Source organism: Drosophila sulfurigaster, chromosome 3, assembly GCF_023558435.1.
Source record: "Drosophila sulfurigaster albostrigata strain 15112-1811.04 chromosome 3, ASM2355843v2, whole genome shotgun sequence".
NCBI lineage: Eukaryota > Metazoa > Arthropoda > Insecta > Diptera > Drosophilidae > Drosophila > Drosophila sulfurigaster.
Window position 1 is genome coordinate 10,809,768 of NC_084883.1, and position 15,643 is coordinate 10,825,410.

Below are 15,643 nucleotides of genomic sequence, written 5' to 3' on the forward strand. Positions count from 1 at the left end.
GAGCGGCTTTTATTATTTATTTATGAATGTTTATTTATTACAATTAATTGACAATTATGTGCAATGATTTGGAAGTTGAGCGCATTTCATGGCTGACGTTTGCCGTTAGCGATCGCTGATGGTTTACCCTTAACTAATGGTTGACCTTCTTTTTTTTGTGCTTTCAGATGCGTCTGGCTATTATTTTCCTTCACAAAATCGATTTGTGCCATCGGCTGGCACATTTCCGCGCCAACAGCAGCATTCGCAGCAAACGCTCAATGGCTATCGCAGCGGCAACAGCGGCTTCTCCCCCGCGCCCTCGCCCGGCTCCTACCAGGAGCAGCTCCTCTTCATAGCCAACGAGAATGGTGGGGGTGTCAATAAGCAAACTCCCATTGCTAGCAACTCACCATATGGATCACCATTTGGGGCCAGTTCACAGTTTACGGTAAGTTTAGCCAGGCACTCAATTAACTCCATTTACAGCATTGCAATTTACATACAAGTTGTGGTTACTTCCATGTTGGCAATTTTTGGATAGTGGGCTGGGGTGGCAGCTAGCAGCTGAGTTGCATGCAACACAACTCGTGGCTCCAGGCAATTAAGTAACTTGTTGCCTGTCTGTCTGAGTTTGCGGCTTAAGTTTTCGACTCAATCTTAGCCCCATTCCGTGTTCAAAAACGAAAACGAAATCAAATCAAATCAAATTCATAAATAACAAGTTGCCACATGCCACATATGAAATTTGATTAAGCCAAGTTGCAAAACTGGCCAAAGCAGAATGTGAGCTACCAGCAATCATAGCGATGGCCCCGTGACACGATCGCATTTCACGCAGAGATTTTACGATTAGTTTTTCCATCTCTATCACTTACATATTTTCCTTAGCGCTTCCTGCTCGATGTGTTGCCCAATAAATGGGTCTGTGGCACGTCGATAATTAATAGGAAACACAGTTTCAATCGCGCTCACGAAAAGTGTTACAGAGCGTAACGGGAAGCAGATGCAGATATTCACGACTAACCCCTCCCATCACTCGCTGCGTGATGCGTGCTGTGTGCTACGTGCAACATGCGGCAGTCCATCAGACGACTGGCAACTGACGGCTTCCTTAGAGTCGGAGTTGGAGTTGGAGTCGCAGTTGGTCAGCAGCAAATGTTTCACGCAAAGCGAATTACTCCACTAGACCGGGAATGAATGAAATGGGTATCGGGTGGGTGTATTCATAGCACTCACTACTCGCATTTTTTTCCACTTTACTTTCACTTTGGTCAAGCCAACAACAAAAGGCGGCAGACAAAAGCCAAAAGTGCCTTCTGCATTTCAACAAATCAACGAATCAACAATTTCATTTACATTTCTTGTGTCTCGCCCATCGTCCCTCTCCCCTTTTTTGAGTGCATTCGAGAAACGTGTAGCTAATTGAAAAGCCAGAGAAAAAAGTGTTTAATCATATTATTTACTAGCTCGTTGCGATCATGAGCACGCACTTAGAGCTGCGGCTCCCAGTTTGGCCCTAATTGAAATAACATGTCAGAGTCTCCTCCAAATGCGGAGGAGGCAACGGAGATGAAAATTAAGACAAAGATGAAGAGAGGGGGTCGAAGCAGTGGCCTGCAGTTTGTCAGCGCACAGCGTGAGGTCTTGGTCCACGTCTAGTCTTCTCTCTAGCCACCTTTGTTGTCCAACTTGACTGCAGACTTTATTGCACTTTGAGCACCTTTTGATTGGACCAAAGCTGGCTTAGCTGCGGCTTCATTTACATTGTGGCCGCTGGACGCTGATTTGCCTAATGGAATTGCTTTGTTCATGCAGCCAAGCGAAATCATCGAGAGTACTCTTGTTGCAAATACTTAATTATCAGCAAATAAATCAAAGATCGATAAAGCTTAAAGATTAAAAAAGTAGATTGGAGATTGTTGTACGCACTTCTGGAGGACAATAAATCAATTGAAGTAGAATGCTAAAAGTGTACAAATAGATTCATTTTGTAATAGGTCGTGGAAGTCAGTTTCTATTCATCCGATTACGAAATTATTTGCAAAATATATAATATATATGAACCTTGAAATTTGCGTTAAAAGTTTCTCAAGAGGAAATCGCCCAATTATATTTTTAAATACAAGTTGAAGCTTACCAATTACATATCTCGGAAATCCGAATATTTTAGGAAGTATAATTTTGAAGTAATTAAACTGAAAAAAGTTATTTTGCTTTTTGATTGCATTTAATTTATTCCTATTCCCGCTACCCTTAGAATCAAAGGGTATTGTAATTTTGTGCTTGAAGAGAATGTATTTAAAAGGCAGGAGCAGTCATCTACGACCCGATTAAGTATATAGATATTTATAGACGTTACAGCTATTTCCTTCTCTCCGTCTGTCTATCTGTCCGTCCATATGAACACCTATTTCTCTGAAATATTAACGGATAGAGATATAATTTAAAGATATTAATTTTTGCACGCATATTAAGTTTATTTCAAATATTAATCCTGCTCCCTACAGCCCCTGCAAATCGAATAAAAAGTTTAATTTTGAAGTTAGCGTCGCAGTATAGAAAATTTGGAAGGAGTTATTTAAGAAATAGTTTTGTAGGTCAATAAACGCCTACTGCTATAGAGTTTTAGTTGCTTTGGCTGACAATCTGGTATGTTTAGTACTCTATGGTATATTTAAAAATTAGTACTATATCATTATAACAAATATATCCATTGGTATATTTTAATATATATGCAGTATCTTAAATTGGTATATAATAAATGTAGTACCGTATTAATATACCTTAGGTATTTGTTAGTATTATTGCAGTATTCCAGTTTGGTATACTATAAGAATAATACTGCACTATGCTCTTACTGAAAATAGATTGTAGCTTTCTTACTTGTCATTAAATACAATAATGTAAAACAACAAAACTGAAGTCAAGTGTGCTCGACTGTGAGATACCCACTACGCATTTTCAATAAAAATAAATATTTATATCGGGGACGATAGTGACCATTCAAAAAATTATAATATAATGTTATAATGTTGAAATGGGATTGATCAAAAATATAATATATATTAATGGGGTCGGGAATGTCTTCTTCCTATTACTCATATTTGTTGTACCCACAAAGTTATAATACCGTTTAAGATAATGGGAAGGGTATGCAAAAAAATCAGTTATATTTTATAGGAAAGTATAGTTTCTAGTTGGTTAGTCGCTCCGAATAAATACATTTCTTTTGCAGAAAGTAGCAATATTTTAATTTCTAAGTATTTATTGCAATAAATAAGAAACGTGCAACTGAGCTATGAATGTTTATGGAAACATCGGTTAATTGGACAGGTGTAACTTAAATGGCCATCAAATTTGATTGTTTGCTTTTTAGCATTTTGGAGGGCAATTCTCACTGGCAGCGATTATGGAAAAGTGATTATATTTTGATGGCCTTTTCTTAGAGTGAAAGTCAATGCGACATTGTGTGCCTCTGTTTCTGTCTCTGTCTCTGACGAAAGTCGAAAAGTCACCGTTTAGTACGTGAGCAGCTTTTTCATAGTTTTGTTATGCTTCCATATTGACAAACGACTTAAGAGCTCTTTAATTTGCTGACCAGCACTTTCTACTGCCCATTTGCCAGCCTACTGCCCACTGCATTCATGAGTATGCTCATCATTGAAGCGAGTGTTGCACCCACTCGAACTATGAGTTGACAGTGAAATTGCTGGGAATTCACTTGATAATTTATATTAACGAGTAAAAACTCACTGGCATTGTTTGCCAGCCAATTACAGAGTACAGCTTAATCAGACTAAGACTTAAGCTAAAGCTATCAACTCTCTCATTTCTCTCTAATTGCCAGAGAAATGCAGAAGATCTCTCAACAAATTGTTGCGCTGTTAGGTGGAGGGGCGCTTTTTGGGGTAGGGGGTGTGGGTGTAGAGTATTCTGTGATGCGTAAACAGCGACGTCAAGAAGCGGAAAACTTCGAGTGCAATTGAAATGCGCCTTTTAGCAACAAAACTTGCGTTTTGTATGCAATTTGTTAACCAGAGCAAAACAGCAGCACAACCAACTGCATTCCTATAACGCCCCCTTCCCCTAGAAACTCCCCCTCTCTCGCTCAGTCAAAGACAGGCACCCAACATTAGAAGCACTTTCAAAAAAAGGCAATAAATAAACTGAGAAATAAACAGAGAAATACCAAAGCAACAACAGCAATAATAATGCATAATAACAACATCGAGTACTCAACATTTGAGGCGAAACTGGCAACTGGCAACTGACAGCGATTTCTGTAATTAGCGGCCAGTCGAATTTCGACCTTGATACACTTCAATCAAACACTTTTGATAGATTTCCATTGTTTGATTTCTTGTTGTTGCGCTGCTTTCAATTTCGATTTCAATTCAATCCATATGCAATCAACTTTAGAGTTTCTTTGGCTGGAATCTTAAAGCGCTTCAACACGTGGTCTTAACGAAGGTCCCCTCGTTGTCTGATGTCTGCTGTCTGCTGTCTGTTGTCTGAGTAGGGACAGTGAGTGAGTGAGGTAGTCAGGTGAACACATGAGTGCTCCCATTACCCCCAATGCATGCACTTCACAATGATCTTTAAGCGGTTCGATGTCAACTTATGCGCATACAAATGTTGCAATTTGGGACTGTGTTTGGCATGTAAGCGTTGCTTCCCCCTTTGGCATTTCACACGCAGCTAAGACACTGCTTGCTGTCGGCTTATCAACTGCTTTAATCATTCATCCATTTAACCTAAAGGAATGTACAGTGCGCCATCGCACTACTTGACATTTCTTAGCAACTACACTGCTTTCTACTGCGCAAACTTAAGTACATACTTTAAATTAATACTTAGCTGCTTTTCAATTAAATATTTAGTTATTTAATTTCAAATATACATTACATCTTTAATTCTCACTCACTCACTCTGTTGTCAGCTTAGGCTTTGTATTCGTTAAACGCTGTCATGTATCTTTTATGACTTAGACGCCTCTCAATTAAAGCGTCAGCTGTGGGCAGCTTTAAGGTTTTTTTACATTTTTAATTCTCACTCATTTATCTTCTTAACTTGATTACACACTTTTAATCCCTATAACGAAGTGAGTTAACTCGAAGCTTCTCTGCATCTCTGTTTCTTCCCACAGAAACCGAATCGACAGTCGGAGTATTACGATATCTCGCCACGCCCCTTTGGTGTGCCCGTGAGTGGAGGTGGCGCAACGTCCGCAACGCCATCGAATGGATTTACACGCTCCAAGGCGATACGCAATGGTGGTGGAAGCAGTGGCAGCCTAGGGAACAGTTTGAATGGTTTCCAACCGCAGACGCAGCGTGTCAATGTGCCACACCAGCAGACGCAATTTCTGGCGCACTTCAGTGAACCAACAACGACGGTAAGGAAACGCCAATTGAGCTCGAGATCTCGTTCATCAGCTGCCACATCGAAAGAAGGGGGGCGGGGGCCCGATAACAGACGGATAGAGGGACAGACTGGGGGAGCGACGGACGTCGAAAAGTAAAAGCAACAAAAAAAGGAACTACAAACAACATTTTGGCATTGCATAACATTTAACAAAACAATTGGCCATGCTCTGATTTGGCCAATATCAGTTGGTTTTTTGGCTCTCGACTCTCTCTTACGTGACGCCAAATGAAACGGCAAATGTGTTTTTGCTCACTACGAATTCGGCAAACAAAATTCCGCTAAATCCGAGAACCAGTTGCTGCCAACCACATATACTACACATACCTTCTCTCTGTCCCGCTTCGTTTCTCTCTCTTTTGTGCTCTTTACAAACTTTACAAACTTCATAAAACCACAGCTCATTGGAGTCTATCAATGAATTTTACCTATTTTTTACCTTTCACCTCGTTTTGTTTACCTTAACAAATGTGGAGCAGTTATTTATCTTTGCTCCACGCTTAACAAAATACATGTTTCCTATTTATTTATTTACATTTCTACCAAAAAAAAATAATGAATGAGGGCTGTCGATCTGTCGAGCTGCTGAGCTGGAGAGATGGCTATTCATAATTGAAATGTTTGTCTTGTCGCACACTTTCCTCAGCTTCTTTTATTACTCTCCTCTTCGTCGGCTTCCTCTTTTATTCGCTCACGCAGCTATTTTGTTGTTATAACCCGTGGCTTTTGAAATAGGGTATTAGACACTGAGGAGAGTTTCTATTAACTCTGCACAAATATTATGTGAACAATTAAGTCATTTTTAGTTTTATAAATATTCTGAAAAAACAATCAAATTATCCAAAAAAGAAAATCCCTTCTTTCTCCTACCATGATTTAAAAAAAATTATTCAATGCATCGATAACTGCGTTTTTGATTGTTGCTCCAATAACATTCCCGAGTGCAAGGTGCAAGTGCACTGCACTGCTTACAGCTGGCGCCATCTAACGAGCGTTGGCTACACGCGCAACTGCTGAACGCATGCGTGTGCTAGTGAGAAATATAATATAACAAGCGTGCTGCATGCAGAGTATTTTGCAGTCGTGCCAACTCAATTGCCAATTAGATTTGATTTCGAGTTAATGACCACTATTTGTTGCCAATTTCAGCGAAAGTTTCCATGATTAATCTTGGCTTAATCACATCAATGGACCGCCCACAATGACAATTAGTCGCCATTTAGCCGCCAACGCCCACTAAATTGTATTGTAATTAATGATAATCCTTCGATGTGCAGTAATTACTCAACTATTTCCCCTTCGAAACACCTTGCTGGCAGCACTTGAAGCTGCCATTTACTCGCACTCGCACTCGCACTCGCGCGAACATTGCAAGAAGGGTCCCATCGATACTATGGCTGGGGTTGCCACACTTTGAACGGCAAGTGCTGTCAACTTGGCGCTTGCAACGACCCAAATGTCATCATGCAGCACTCAATCCAACAGCTTTCAATAGCTGCTCACGATTGCCAGTCGAGTCAAGTCGAGTCGAGGAGTCTTCTATACAGCTTCTTCTTCTTCTTCTACACGTCGTAGTTTGTTGCCTTCACATAAAAATTAAATAAATACGAGCGCATAAATAATAGACGCCTCACGCTGCAAATTTTTTGTTTTGCACAAAACGTAAAGCGCTTTAGACAAATTTGAGAATCACTCGACTGGGAATGGGTCTGAGATTGGGATTGTGATGGGGCGAAGGGGAGAGAGATTGAGAAGAGTTCGCACGCAAAACAATTGACAGACGAACCGCAGAGATTGTGATTTTTCCGTCTGTCTGACTGTCTGCCCGTCTTCTGTGTGCCTCTGTATGTGTGTTAGCATGCCATGTTGCAACTGTAACTGTAACAGTTTCCCATGACGACGATAACATATGACCACAAAAGCGGTTGCCGTTGCCGTTGCCTTTGCTTTGCTGTGAATGAGGCGGCCCAGCTGCTGTCTGCTTGGCAATCGGCAACTCTAATAACAGCTGAGACTGTAACAATGCGTAGCACGGCATTCGTTCCCCTAGAGCCGCAATCCCCCAGACAACAATTATCCCACATTTGTCGTATCATTAGTACTGTTAAGCAGCGTCTCAGTTAAAAGAGAAGGTGAAGGTATTGCGAATTCACAGGTTCTTTGTGGCCCCAAATCTCCCGATGAGCAATGGATCGCAGATTGTGACCAATACTTGATGCCTGACTTTTTAGATACTTTTAGATGCTCTAAGTGTGATTTAAGAAGAGCATTTGACTCAGCAAATATTAAACTTGATTCAACAGTCCACAATTACCTCTCGCTAGCTTAACTCCTCATCAAAGCTGAAACTGATCTTAGACTATTTAAATTATTTTATATGTTATATCTCCGATTATGTTTTGCAGAATGAGAAGCGCTTGGGATCGAGCAGCGCTTCATTGCGTCCCTTTGGCAATGGTGGCTTCTCGCCAAGCTCGACGCGCACTCGCACTCAGGCGCCACCAGCTGTGGAAGATGCCACACCCCAGGCGGCAGCAACGCCCTATCGCCTGCGCAGTCGCTATCAGCCTGCTTCAGCCACATCCTCATCGACGCCTTCCACAACAACGGGCAGCAGCGCAGAGGTGAGCAGCAAACGGTACAATCGCTTCGGCAGCAATCGCGCAACAGCCAAGACAACAAGCACCACAACGATCAGTTCCAGCACACAGAATAGTGCACCCTCGGAACGTCCCAGTTTTGGTCGCAAGCCGCCAAGTCCCCGTCGACCTGTGTTCATTAGTCGCGAAATTAATGAACCCGTCAGCGTAGTTAGCAAGCGACCCTTTAACTATAACAGCGCCAATGCTCGACTGAAATTGCCAAGGCCCACTCCAAGCACCACCAGCACTACTGAGGGCGTGGAAGAGGAGGAAGACGAGGATGAGGAGCAGTACGAGCAGGAATCCCAAGAGGAGCAGCACGACCATGAGGAATCATCGAGTCTGGAGAAGCTGCCGCTTCAAGAGGAGACCATCACACCCATTAGCGCAGTCAAGACTGAGACATTGCACAGTCAGAAGCACAGCTCGGAAGCACTGGACACGGTGACCAGCAATGAAGATGATGCCGATAAATCGAGCAGCACCAGCAGCACAGAGGAATCCCAAACGGAATCATCCGAGTCCCATGACTTCACCGAGGAGACCACACTCCCAAATGCTGTTCATGAATACGAATATGTAGAGGAGGATGATAAAGAGAAGGCCACCACGTCTATACCCAAACAGAGCGAGTCCACAGAGGAGCATCAGACGGGTACTGAAGCAGAGACCACCGATGTGACCGTGGAAATTATCAGCACCACAACGCAGACTCCCAGCACAATTGGAACAGTGAAACAGCAATCTCAGGAAACTTCCAAGGAGCAGGATAAGAGCTCGAACACCTCCAAGCAACAGCAGGAAGATGAATCCGAATACGATGACGAAGAAGGCGAAGAAGGTGATGAGGAATACGAGTACGAAGAGGGTGAGGAGTTGGACGAGGAGGAAGGCGGCGAGCAGGGGCACGAGCACAAGCAGCACAGCGATGCCACCACCGAGTCGGAAAGCGAATCTACGCGAAGTGGTGAGCACAAGTTTGATGATGGTCGCGAAATCATTTCTGTGGTAACCACCAAGAGCGTGGTCAATGGCTCCACAGCTTTCCCGGCGCCTGTAACGCCCAGCACTTTGGGCACAACTCTCTCGGACAGTCAGCCAGCTCCCAAGCTAGAGGAGGAAGAGCACACCGAAACACCTACCGTGGCTGTGGAGACAACTCCGATGCCCAGCGACACTACTCCGAATGTAACAGAGAGCTATGTGGTCGTGGCTTCGATACAGACAAGTCGAAGCATCAACGGTGCCCGTTTCCTGCCTTTCCCGGCCATCGAACAGGAAGAAACAAAGCAAACATTATCGGAACTTGAGCGCAAGGTGCACTCCAAGCAGCAGCAGAAACAGCTCGATCAGAACGAGAGCAGCGAAGAGCCCACCACAACAACAACTGCATCGCCAACAACGACGTCCAGTTCAACCAGCACCAGCACAACCTCAACCACGGAGAGATCTCTGCCAGCACAAGGCGCCTCCACGGAGAGCATCATTGACAAATTGGATCGCGTGCAGTCAGAGCTTTCCAGTGGCGTGCTGTCGGGCAAATATCAAATCATCAATCAAATGGATGCATCCACACAAGCCACAACCCTGTCCACGGGATCCGGTCGATTTGTGCCGAACATTCGCAAATTCCAGCCACGGACCACAGCTTCGCCCAGCACCACAAGCAGTGGAGCTAAGGTAAAGGTTCAACACTTTGATGAAAGCGAAATGGATGAGTTAGCTGGTCTATTGCCAGTGGGATTCAAGCCCAAGTCCAGCTACAAGAATCGCAAAATCACAACGACAACCACATCGACCACAACAACGACAACCACAACGGAGGCGCCAGCTGAGGAACAACCAAAGAAACCGTCGAGAAACTCGACCATCAGTCGTTCCTTCAAAAATGGAGTTGTTGCCGTGCAAGATGTCGCTTTAGCGGGACTGTTGCCCAAGGGTTACAAGCCTCCTAGAACCACAAGCACGACGTCCACAACAAAGGCACCGAAAGCATCATCGGCACTGGAAAGTCTCTTTAGCGATGCGAAGTTCGATGACAGTCTAGCCGCTTTGTTGCCTAAGGATTACAAGGTTAGCTCGACGACGTTCAAGCCCGCCATTGCCGTTGTCGATGACATATCCAAGTTCCTACCACCTGGCTTCACTCCATCCTCAACCACACAGAGATCGCCACCTGTGGCTGTACCCTTCGATGATCTGAGCAGTTTCTTGCCACCTGGCTACAAAGCACCAAAGGAGGAGCCAAAGCTCCCCATCACACCCGTTAAGGTGGATGATTTGAGCAGCTTCCTGCCGCCAGGCTTTAAATTGAATACCACTGAAAAGTCTAGCTCAAGTGAGAGTGATGATCTGCTTGCTTCACTGCTACCACCAGGCTACAAGTCAAAACCAGCCGTGCACCCAGCTTCCACCAGCACCAGCACCAGCACCACCTCGACGACGAGTAAGCCACAAACGAGCGCCGCACCAGTTGCCAGCTCCACAGAGGCACCTGGCGGTGGTCTAAAGGTCGTGTTCCCCAAAGGATTCCACAAACGTTTGGGCGCACATCGTCTGACCACGCCACACACCCCAGTCGAAGGCGCTGAAGTGCCCAACTCGTCGCCGTCGTTGGTAATCCGAAAGGGTCCACCAACACGTGCAACCACCGAGTTTACTGGCTGGCCTACTCCCCCTACGACTCCGCTGTCGATTGACAAACTCAATGTACAGACAATCAACTTTGAGGATCTGCTGACAGCAGCTGGCAGCACTAGCACCACGACAAGCACCACCACCACAACAACCACCACGACCACGACGACGCCGCGACCCACCAAGCCAGGACACTGCACTGCCGACTGCGATCTGGAGGCCACAATTAGGATTATCGATGGCGTCGCATGGAAACCGGAACTGCTCGATCATAACACGTTGGAGTGGAAGAACCTTGCACACGAACTGGAGGCACAGGTGAGTTCCCTATACTAATTTCGATAATTGCACCTACATAATTACATACATTAAAAAACCAAAACAACGTGTTCATTTTTAATTTAATAACATTGAAGTTAATTGTAGTTTTTTGTGCAAGAGATGTGCAATTATCAATATTATGCATTAATTTTTCGCAAGAAATTAATCATAAATGCAAAATTAACATTACACAAAATATAACATTTGGCTCAAAAATTTATTAATTGCAAAAATTAAAAAAGTTATCGAGTGCCGAAACCCGGGATTGAACCGGGGACCTTTAGATCTTCAGTCTAACGCTCTCCCAACTGAGCTATTTCGGCAGTTGTTCAATTCATGTCTAAATCGAATTTTCATTGCCGGCCCTTAGACCGCAGGCTGCTTTATCGTTTCAAATTCCATTTAACATAATAATACTTATCAGCTTTGGCAATTATTGCTTTAGCTTTAGCATTATTGTTATCGTACATATTGTTCATATTTCTTATGCAACTGTTTACGACAGCTTAACGAAGTCTACTCCAATGCGGCGCAGCTAAACAAATGGTATAAGAAGGTGCGCATCGATAGCTTTAGCGAGGGCAGCGTACTGGTTGATTATTATGTGGAGCTGGCCAACATCACCGAAGATGTGGACACGCTGGAAATAAAGCAACTGTTCCATGATGCGCTCGTCAAGCCAACGGCCCCTGTGGTGCCCGACAAGGATGCCCAAGAGAATGAGACGGACAGCGTGTCCAGTCCGCAGGAGGAGCAACTAGTCAAGGCCAGCTATCAGATGGGCAAATTCACCATTGATCCAGTGGCCACCGAGTTTAGTGGTGAGTAAACTAGGACTGCCATTTCCACTGCATCTAATTGTTTTCAATTTCAGTAATTGCCAAGAATCTGCACACGAATGTGGAGAATGCTGAGGATGATCTGCCCATACCACAGTGGGCGATTGTGGTGATTGTGATTGGTGTGGGCTCGCTCGTATTCGTCGTCATCTTTGGGGTCACAGTGGTAAGTACTCATGGGATTCATGAAAACACGATTATATTGATTAATATTTCTTGCTTTTCGTTGCAGCTGCTTAATCGCCAGAAGCGCGCCAAGAAGACGCCCATTCCTCTGACGAATGACATGCTGAACGAGCTGAAGGTCAACCACATGGGTGGCGCTGACAACTACGGCGTGGATGATTTCTACAACATTGACGATCCTTGGAATGACACCAAGCAGCCGATCAAGCCGAAAGTAAGACGTGCACTCATATAACATTTAATCAGCAGAGACTGAACATACTCTTTCTTTTATACTGCGTGCAGCGCTTCACCAATTCGATGCACGGCAGCAACAGCAGCAACATCTACGACAGCTGGCGTTCAACACGTCATCCACACAACAGCGGTGACTATTTCTATGACCAACAGCCGGCCTACTCCCAGAAGGGCGACTCCCTGAAGCGACCACATCATGGTGGCGGCGGACATCACCACCACCAGCAGCATTCGCATCAGCAGCCATACGCTGGCCATCAGCAGCAGCAAGGCTATGGCCATGGTCACCAATATCCCGACGCCTTTGCCGATGCACACCAGATGTACAGCTATAATAATCATCCGAGTAGGACGCGGTACGCGCGTGACTACGACCCAGACTTCTAAGATAATCAGTCGCGCCCATAGCGACAGACTAACCACGATCTAGCTTTAGTAATTTGCAATCGATTAGACATTGCAAAAGTTTATACATATGGCTTAATTATACTGCTGCTCAGTAACATACTCGTATATATAATATGTGTATATACTTACATACTTGTATTCTATTTATAAGTACAAGTATAATAAGGCAGGTATCATACTATTTATACCCCAAGCTATCAGCTATCTTCGTTTTCTACCATTACTTTATTCTTTACTAAATCTATTCAAATGATTATTCTGCGTATATATTGTATGTAATTGGAAATTGGGAGCGCTGTTATTTGGACTCCCGGAAAGTAAATAGTCATGCACTCTTAGTTAAAACTAGTTTGTAATTATACCGTAGACCTTTCTTATAATTTAATTAATGGCGTCTTAATACAAAATAATAATTGTCTTTAAAGACAAAAATAATAAATAAATAAATATTAAAACAATTTTAAAATTTTGTATTTAATATTAAATAAAAAAAAGCTAATTTGATGCCGAAACCCGGGATTGAACCGGGGACCTTTAGATCTTCAGTCTAACGCTCTCCCAACTGAGCTATTTCGGCACATGGTGATTGCGATGCCAACTGTCCATAGCAAATGTATGGCGCCCAACCAACACTGACGTGGTTTGTGTCTAAGCTAAATGCAAATAGCAATTCTGTTAACGTAGCGCTTGTGTTAACAGTAGCGGTTGTGGGGCTCAACAAATCAATAGCGACTGAAATTTAAATAACATTTTTATCCCGGATGCCTATTATCCAGCAAAATATTAATTAATTAATTATTACTACAGAATTTCGTTTTTCAATTAGAGTTGGCAAAAAAAATAAAAATTATTGAATGCCGAAACCCGGGATTGAACCGGGGACCTTTAGATCTTCAGTCTAACGCTCTCCCAACTGAGCTATTTCGGCAGATACACTTGTCTGCCCAAAAGCACCACTTAAGATATAAGAAAATTAGGAATAAAAAAATGAAATATAATATTTATTGAATCATTAAATTTAAAATGATGTAGACCACTAAGCAGCGCTAAGAATCAGAATCAGCTATTTTTAGCCGTTTGTCTAATTATTACAGTTTTTAATTTGATTGCTATTTTAAGACAGTTCCACCAGCTGAGAACGTTGCAACTGCTGACTGCACCGATTGTTCTCACGCGAGTTGCAAGTGTCAAGTGCTTGCAACAGATGACGCGTTGCAACGTGACGTCGACGTCGACTTACACTCGGCTTTAAGGAGCGCCAGCACCAAAATTATGCCTATTCTCTTACTATTGGCATAAACAAACTGCGCGCTCTTAAGCTTAGCGACAAGTGCATTACATATGCCCTTATGCTTTGTGCTTGCTCTCCCTTAAAATTAAAGCCAGTGCAGTCGCCCTTAAGCGCTCGCAATGTAAAGCTCTCTCTTAAGCCGACAGTTAAATAGGCCCTTAAGCGCTAGTAAGTTATGCTCTGTGCGCTTACAGCTTGAATAAAGTTCTCTCTTAAAGTCAAAGCTTCAAATGCAAACACAATTAATGATATTTTTTTCTAGTTAAGAGTTCTTTCTCTCTCTCTCTCTCGCTCTCTTAAGCTTAATGCGTTTAAATCTAATTAAAACTAATTTTAAGCTAGATTTTTAAACGCTTTATAACGGCTCCTGCAGGCGATAGCAATCAGAGACAATTTTCCATTTATCATTCTCGGCCGTTATCACAAACGATTGCTGAAAATTGCGCGCAGCCTGATCCGAATATTTCACTGTGCCGCCGACCAGGATAATGTATGTGGTCTGATGGCCCTCGGCATCATCCAAAATCGGTTGCGCATCCAGCGTGGTCAGTTGATGGCGCGATGAGGGCAACTCTTTAAGGTAGCGTTCGATTGTTTCGCGTCCAGTGGCGCCATTGCCATTCCAACTGAACGTCGCGCTATCTATGTACAGTCGTCCCATTTGCTAAAATTGTGTTTAAAATTGCATTTGTTATTTATTTCGTCATTGCCGGCAACTTTGTTGTTGTCCGCTTACATGTCGCCGATTGTCCAGGGAGGCATAGTACAGACGTGTGAAGTCTTCGGCTGTGCGACAAGCCGCTTCCACTTTGGTACGCAGTTCCTTAAAGATGCACATATAGTTTATGTTATTTAAATGCCTCAATAATATAAATAATTATTTACTCACGCTGTTCATTATTTCTGTTGTAGTAAATGCCGCAGTGAAGTGTGACCACTATTTCAATTTTTAATTATGCTAACATCAAGCCTATTTCCACTGCACCCAAAACCTCGGTTTTCTTCTGTTTTTTTTCCGTTCAGATCAAATGTAAAAACCCATAAAAAAAAACTGTCGGTTTTTCGACGTTCGCGAGCTTCGTAGAAATAGCGAATGCACTTTTTGGGTAATGATATGACAACGAAAAAGAGCTCACACTAAACAAACAGCTGACATTTAAGTGCGCTAATGTATGGAAACAGAAAAATAAAACTTTTATTTTACTTTTTAAAGCAAAAAACTCGCTAGCCGTCAATATCGTGGAGTGGCATCCACAAGGCTTTGTTGTTCGAGTTATAGAAGGAGAAATGTAGTGTCTTTTTTGGCCAATTCACGAAGGCGCTCCACAGGGATGCCAAACTCCTCCCTATTAATTTGAAAATTTTCCCAAAAGCACCCATGCCGTAGCTAAAAACTAAATGTAGACTCTACATAAAAAATGCTAAAAAAGTGATTGATGCCGAAACCCGGGATTGAACCGGGGACCTTTAGATCTTCAGTCTAACGCTCTCCCAACTGAGCTATTTCGGCAGTTGATGTCAATGTGTCAAAATCGCGTTTTGATTCCCTACCCCATGTACTTTCACTGCAACCCTCACAAGTTATGAGGACAACATGATTTATACGATTTTAAAAAGTTACTAAGAATCGTTAAACCTCCGGGCTATTATTACTCATTACCCGCAATACTCTGGTT

The 15,643-nt window shown here is 43.2% G+C and overlaps 2 protein-coding genes and 4 non-coding genes across 7 annotated transcripts in view; 1 reads left to right on the top strand and 5 right to left on the bottom strand.

Moving 5' to 3' along the window:
• Positions 1-13,090, top strand: part of LOC133841009 (mucin-2) — a 42,220-nt gene extending 29,130 nt beyond the window's left edge. For both annotated transcript variants that reach the window (XM_062273260.1, XM_062273259.1), the window contains exons 3-9: positions 168-430; positions 5,129-5,377; positions 7,812-11,003; positions 11,512-11,827; positions 11,881-12,011; positions 12,078-12,245; positions 12,317-13,090. In XM_062273260.1, the coding sequence (XP_062129244.1) occupies positions 168-430; positions 5,129-5,377; positions 7,812-11,003; positions 11,512-11,827; positions 11,881-12,011; positions 12,078-12,245; positions 12,317-12,655 (4,658 nt within the window). In that variant the 3' untranslated portion in view covers positions 12,656-13,090. The remainder of the gene's footprint in view (positions 1-167; positions 431-5,128; positions 5,378-7,811; positions 11,004-11,511; positions 11,828-11,880; positions 12,012-12,077; positions 12,246-12,316) is intronic.
• Positions 11,257-11,329, bottom strand: Trnaf-gaa (transfer RNA phenylalanine (anticodon GAA)). The gene has a single exon. It is a non-coding gene; the product is annotated as a tRNA-Phe (tRNA).
• A 90-nt stretch (positions 13,091-13,180) lies between the features above and the next one.
• On the bottom strand, positions 13,181-13,253 carry Trnaf-gaa (transfer RNA phenylalanine (anticodon GAA)). The gene has a single exon. It is a non-coding gene; the product is annotated as a tRNA-Phe (tRNA).
• A 278-nt stretch (positions 13,254-13,531) lies between these two features.
• Positions 13,532-13,604, bottom strand: Trnaf-gaa (transfer RNA phenylalanine (anticodon GAA)). Its single transcript has one exon. It is a non-coding gene; the product is annotated as a tRNA-Phe (tRNA).
• Positions 13,605-14,243: 639 nt separating this feature from the next.
• Positions 14,244-14,865, bottom strand: LOC133845545 (NTF2-related export protein-like). Its single transcript, XM_062280024.1, has 3 exons — positions 14,857-14,865; positions 14,704-14,790; positions 14,244-14,631 (listed from the first exon to the last, which is right to left on the bottom strand). The coding sequence occupies exons 1-3, from the start codon at positions 14,863-14,865 to the stop codon at positions 14,323-14,325; spliced, it is 405 nt and encodes a 134-aa protein (XP_062136008.1). The 3' UTR covers positions 14,244-14,322.
• Positions 14,866-15,404: 539 nt separating this feature from the next.
• Trnaf-gaa (transfer RNA phenylalanine (anticodon GAA)) lies at positions 15,405-15,477 on the bottom strand. Its single transcript has one exon. It is a non-coding gene; the product is annotated as a tRNA-Phe (tRNA).
• Positions 15,478-15,643: the final 166 nt, after the last annotated feature.

Coding starts and splice junctions, on each gene's coding strand:
- LOC133845545 (XM_062280024.1), bottom strand. Junction 14,632..14,703: donor CCCTGGACAATCGGCGACAT/GTAAGCGGACAA, acceptor ACACAATTTTAG/CAAATGGGACGACTGTACAT.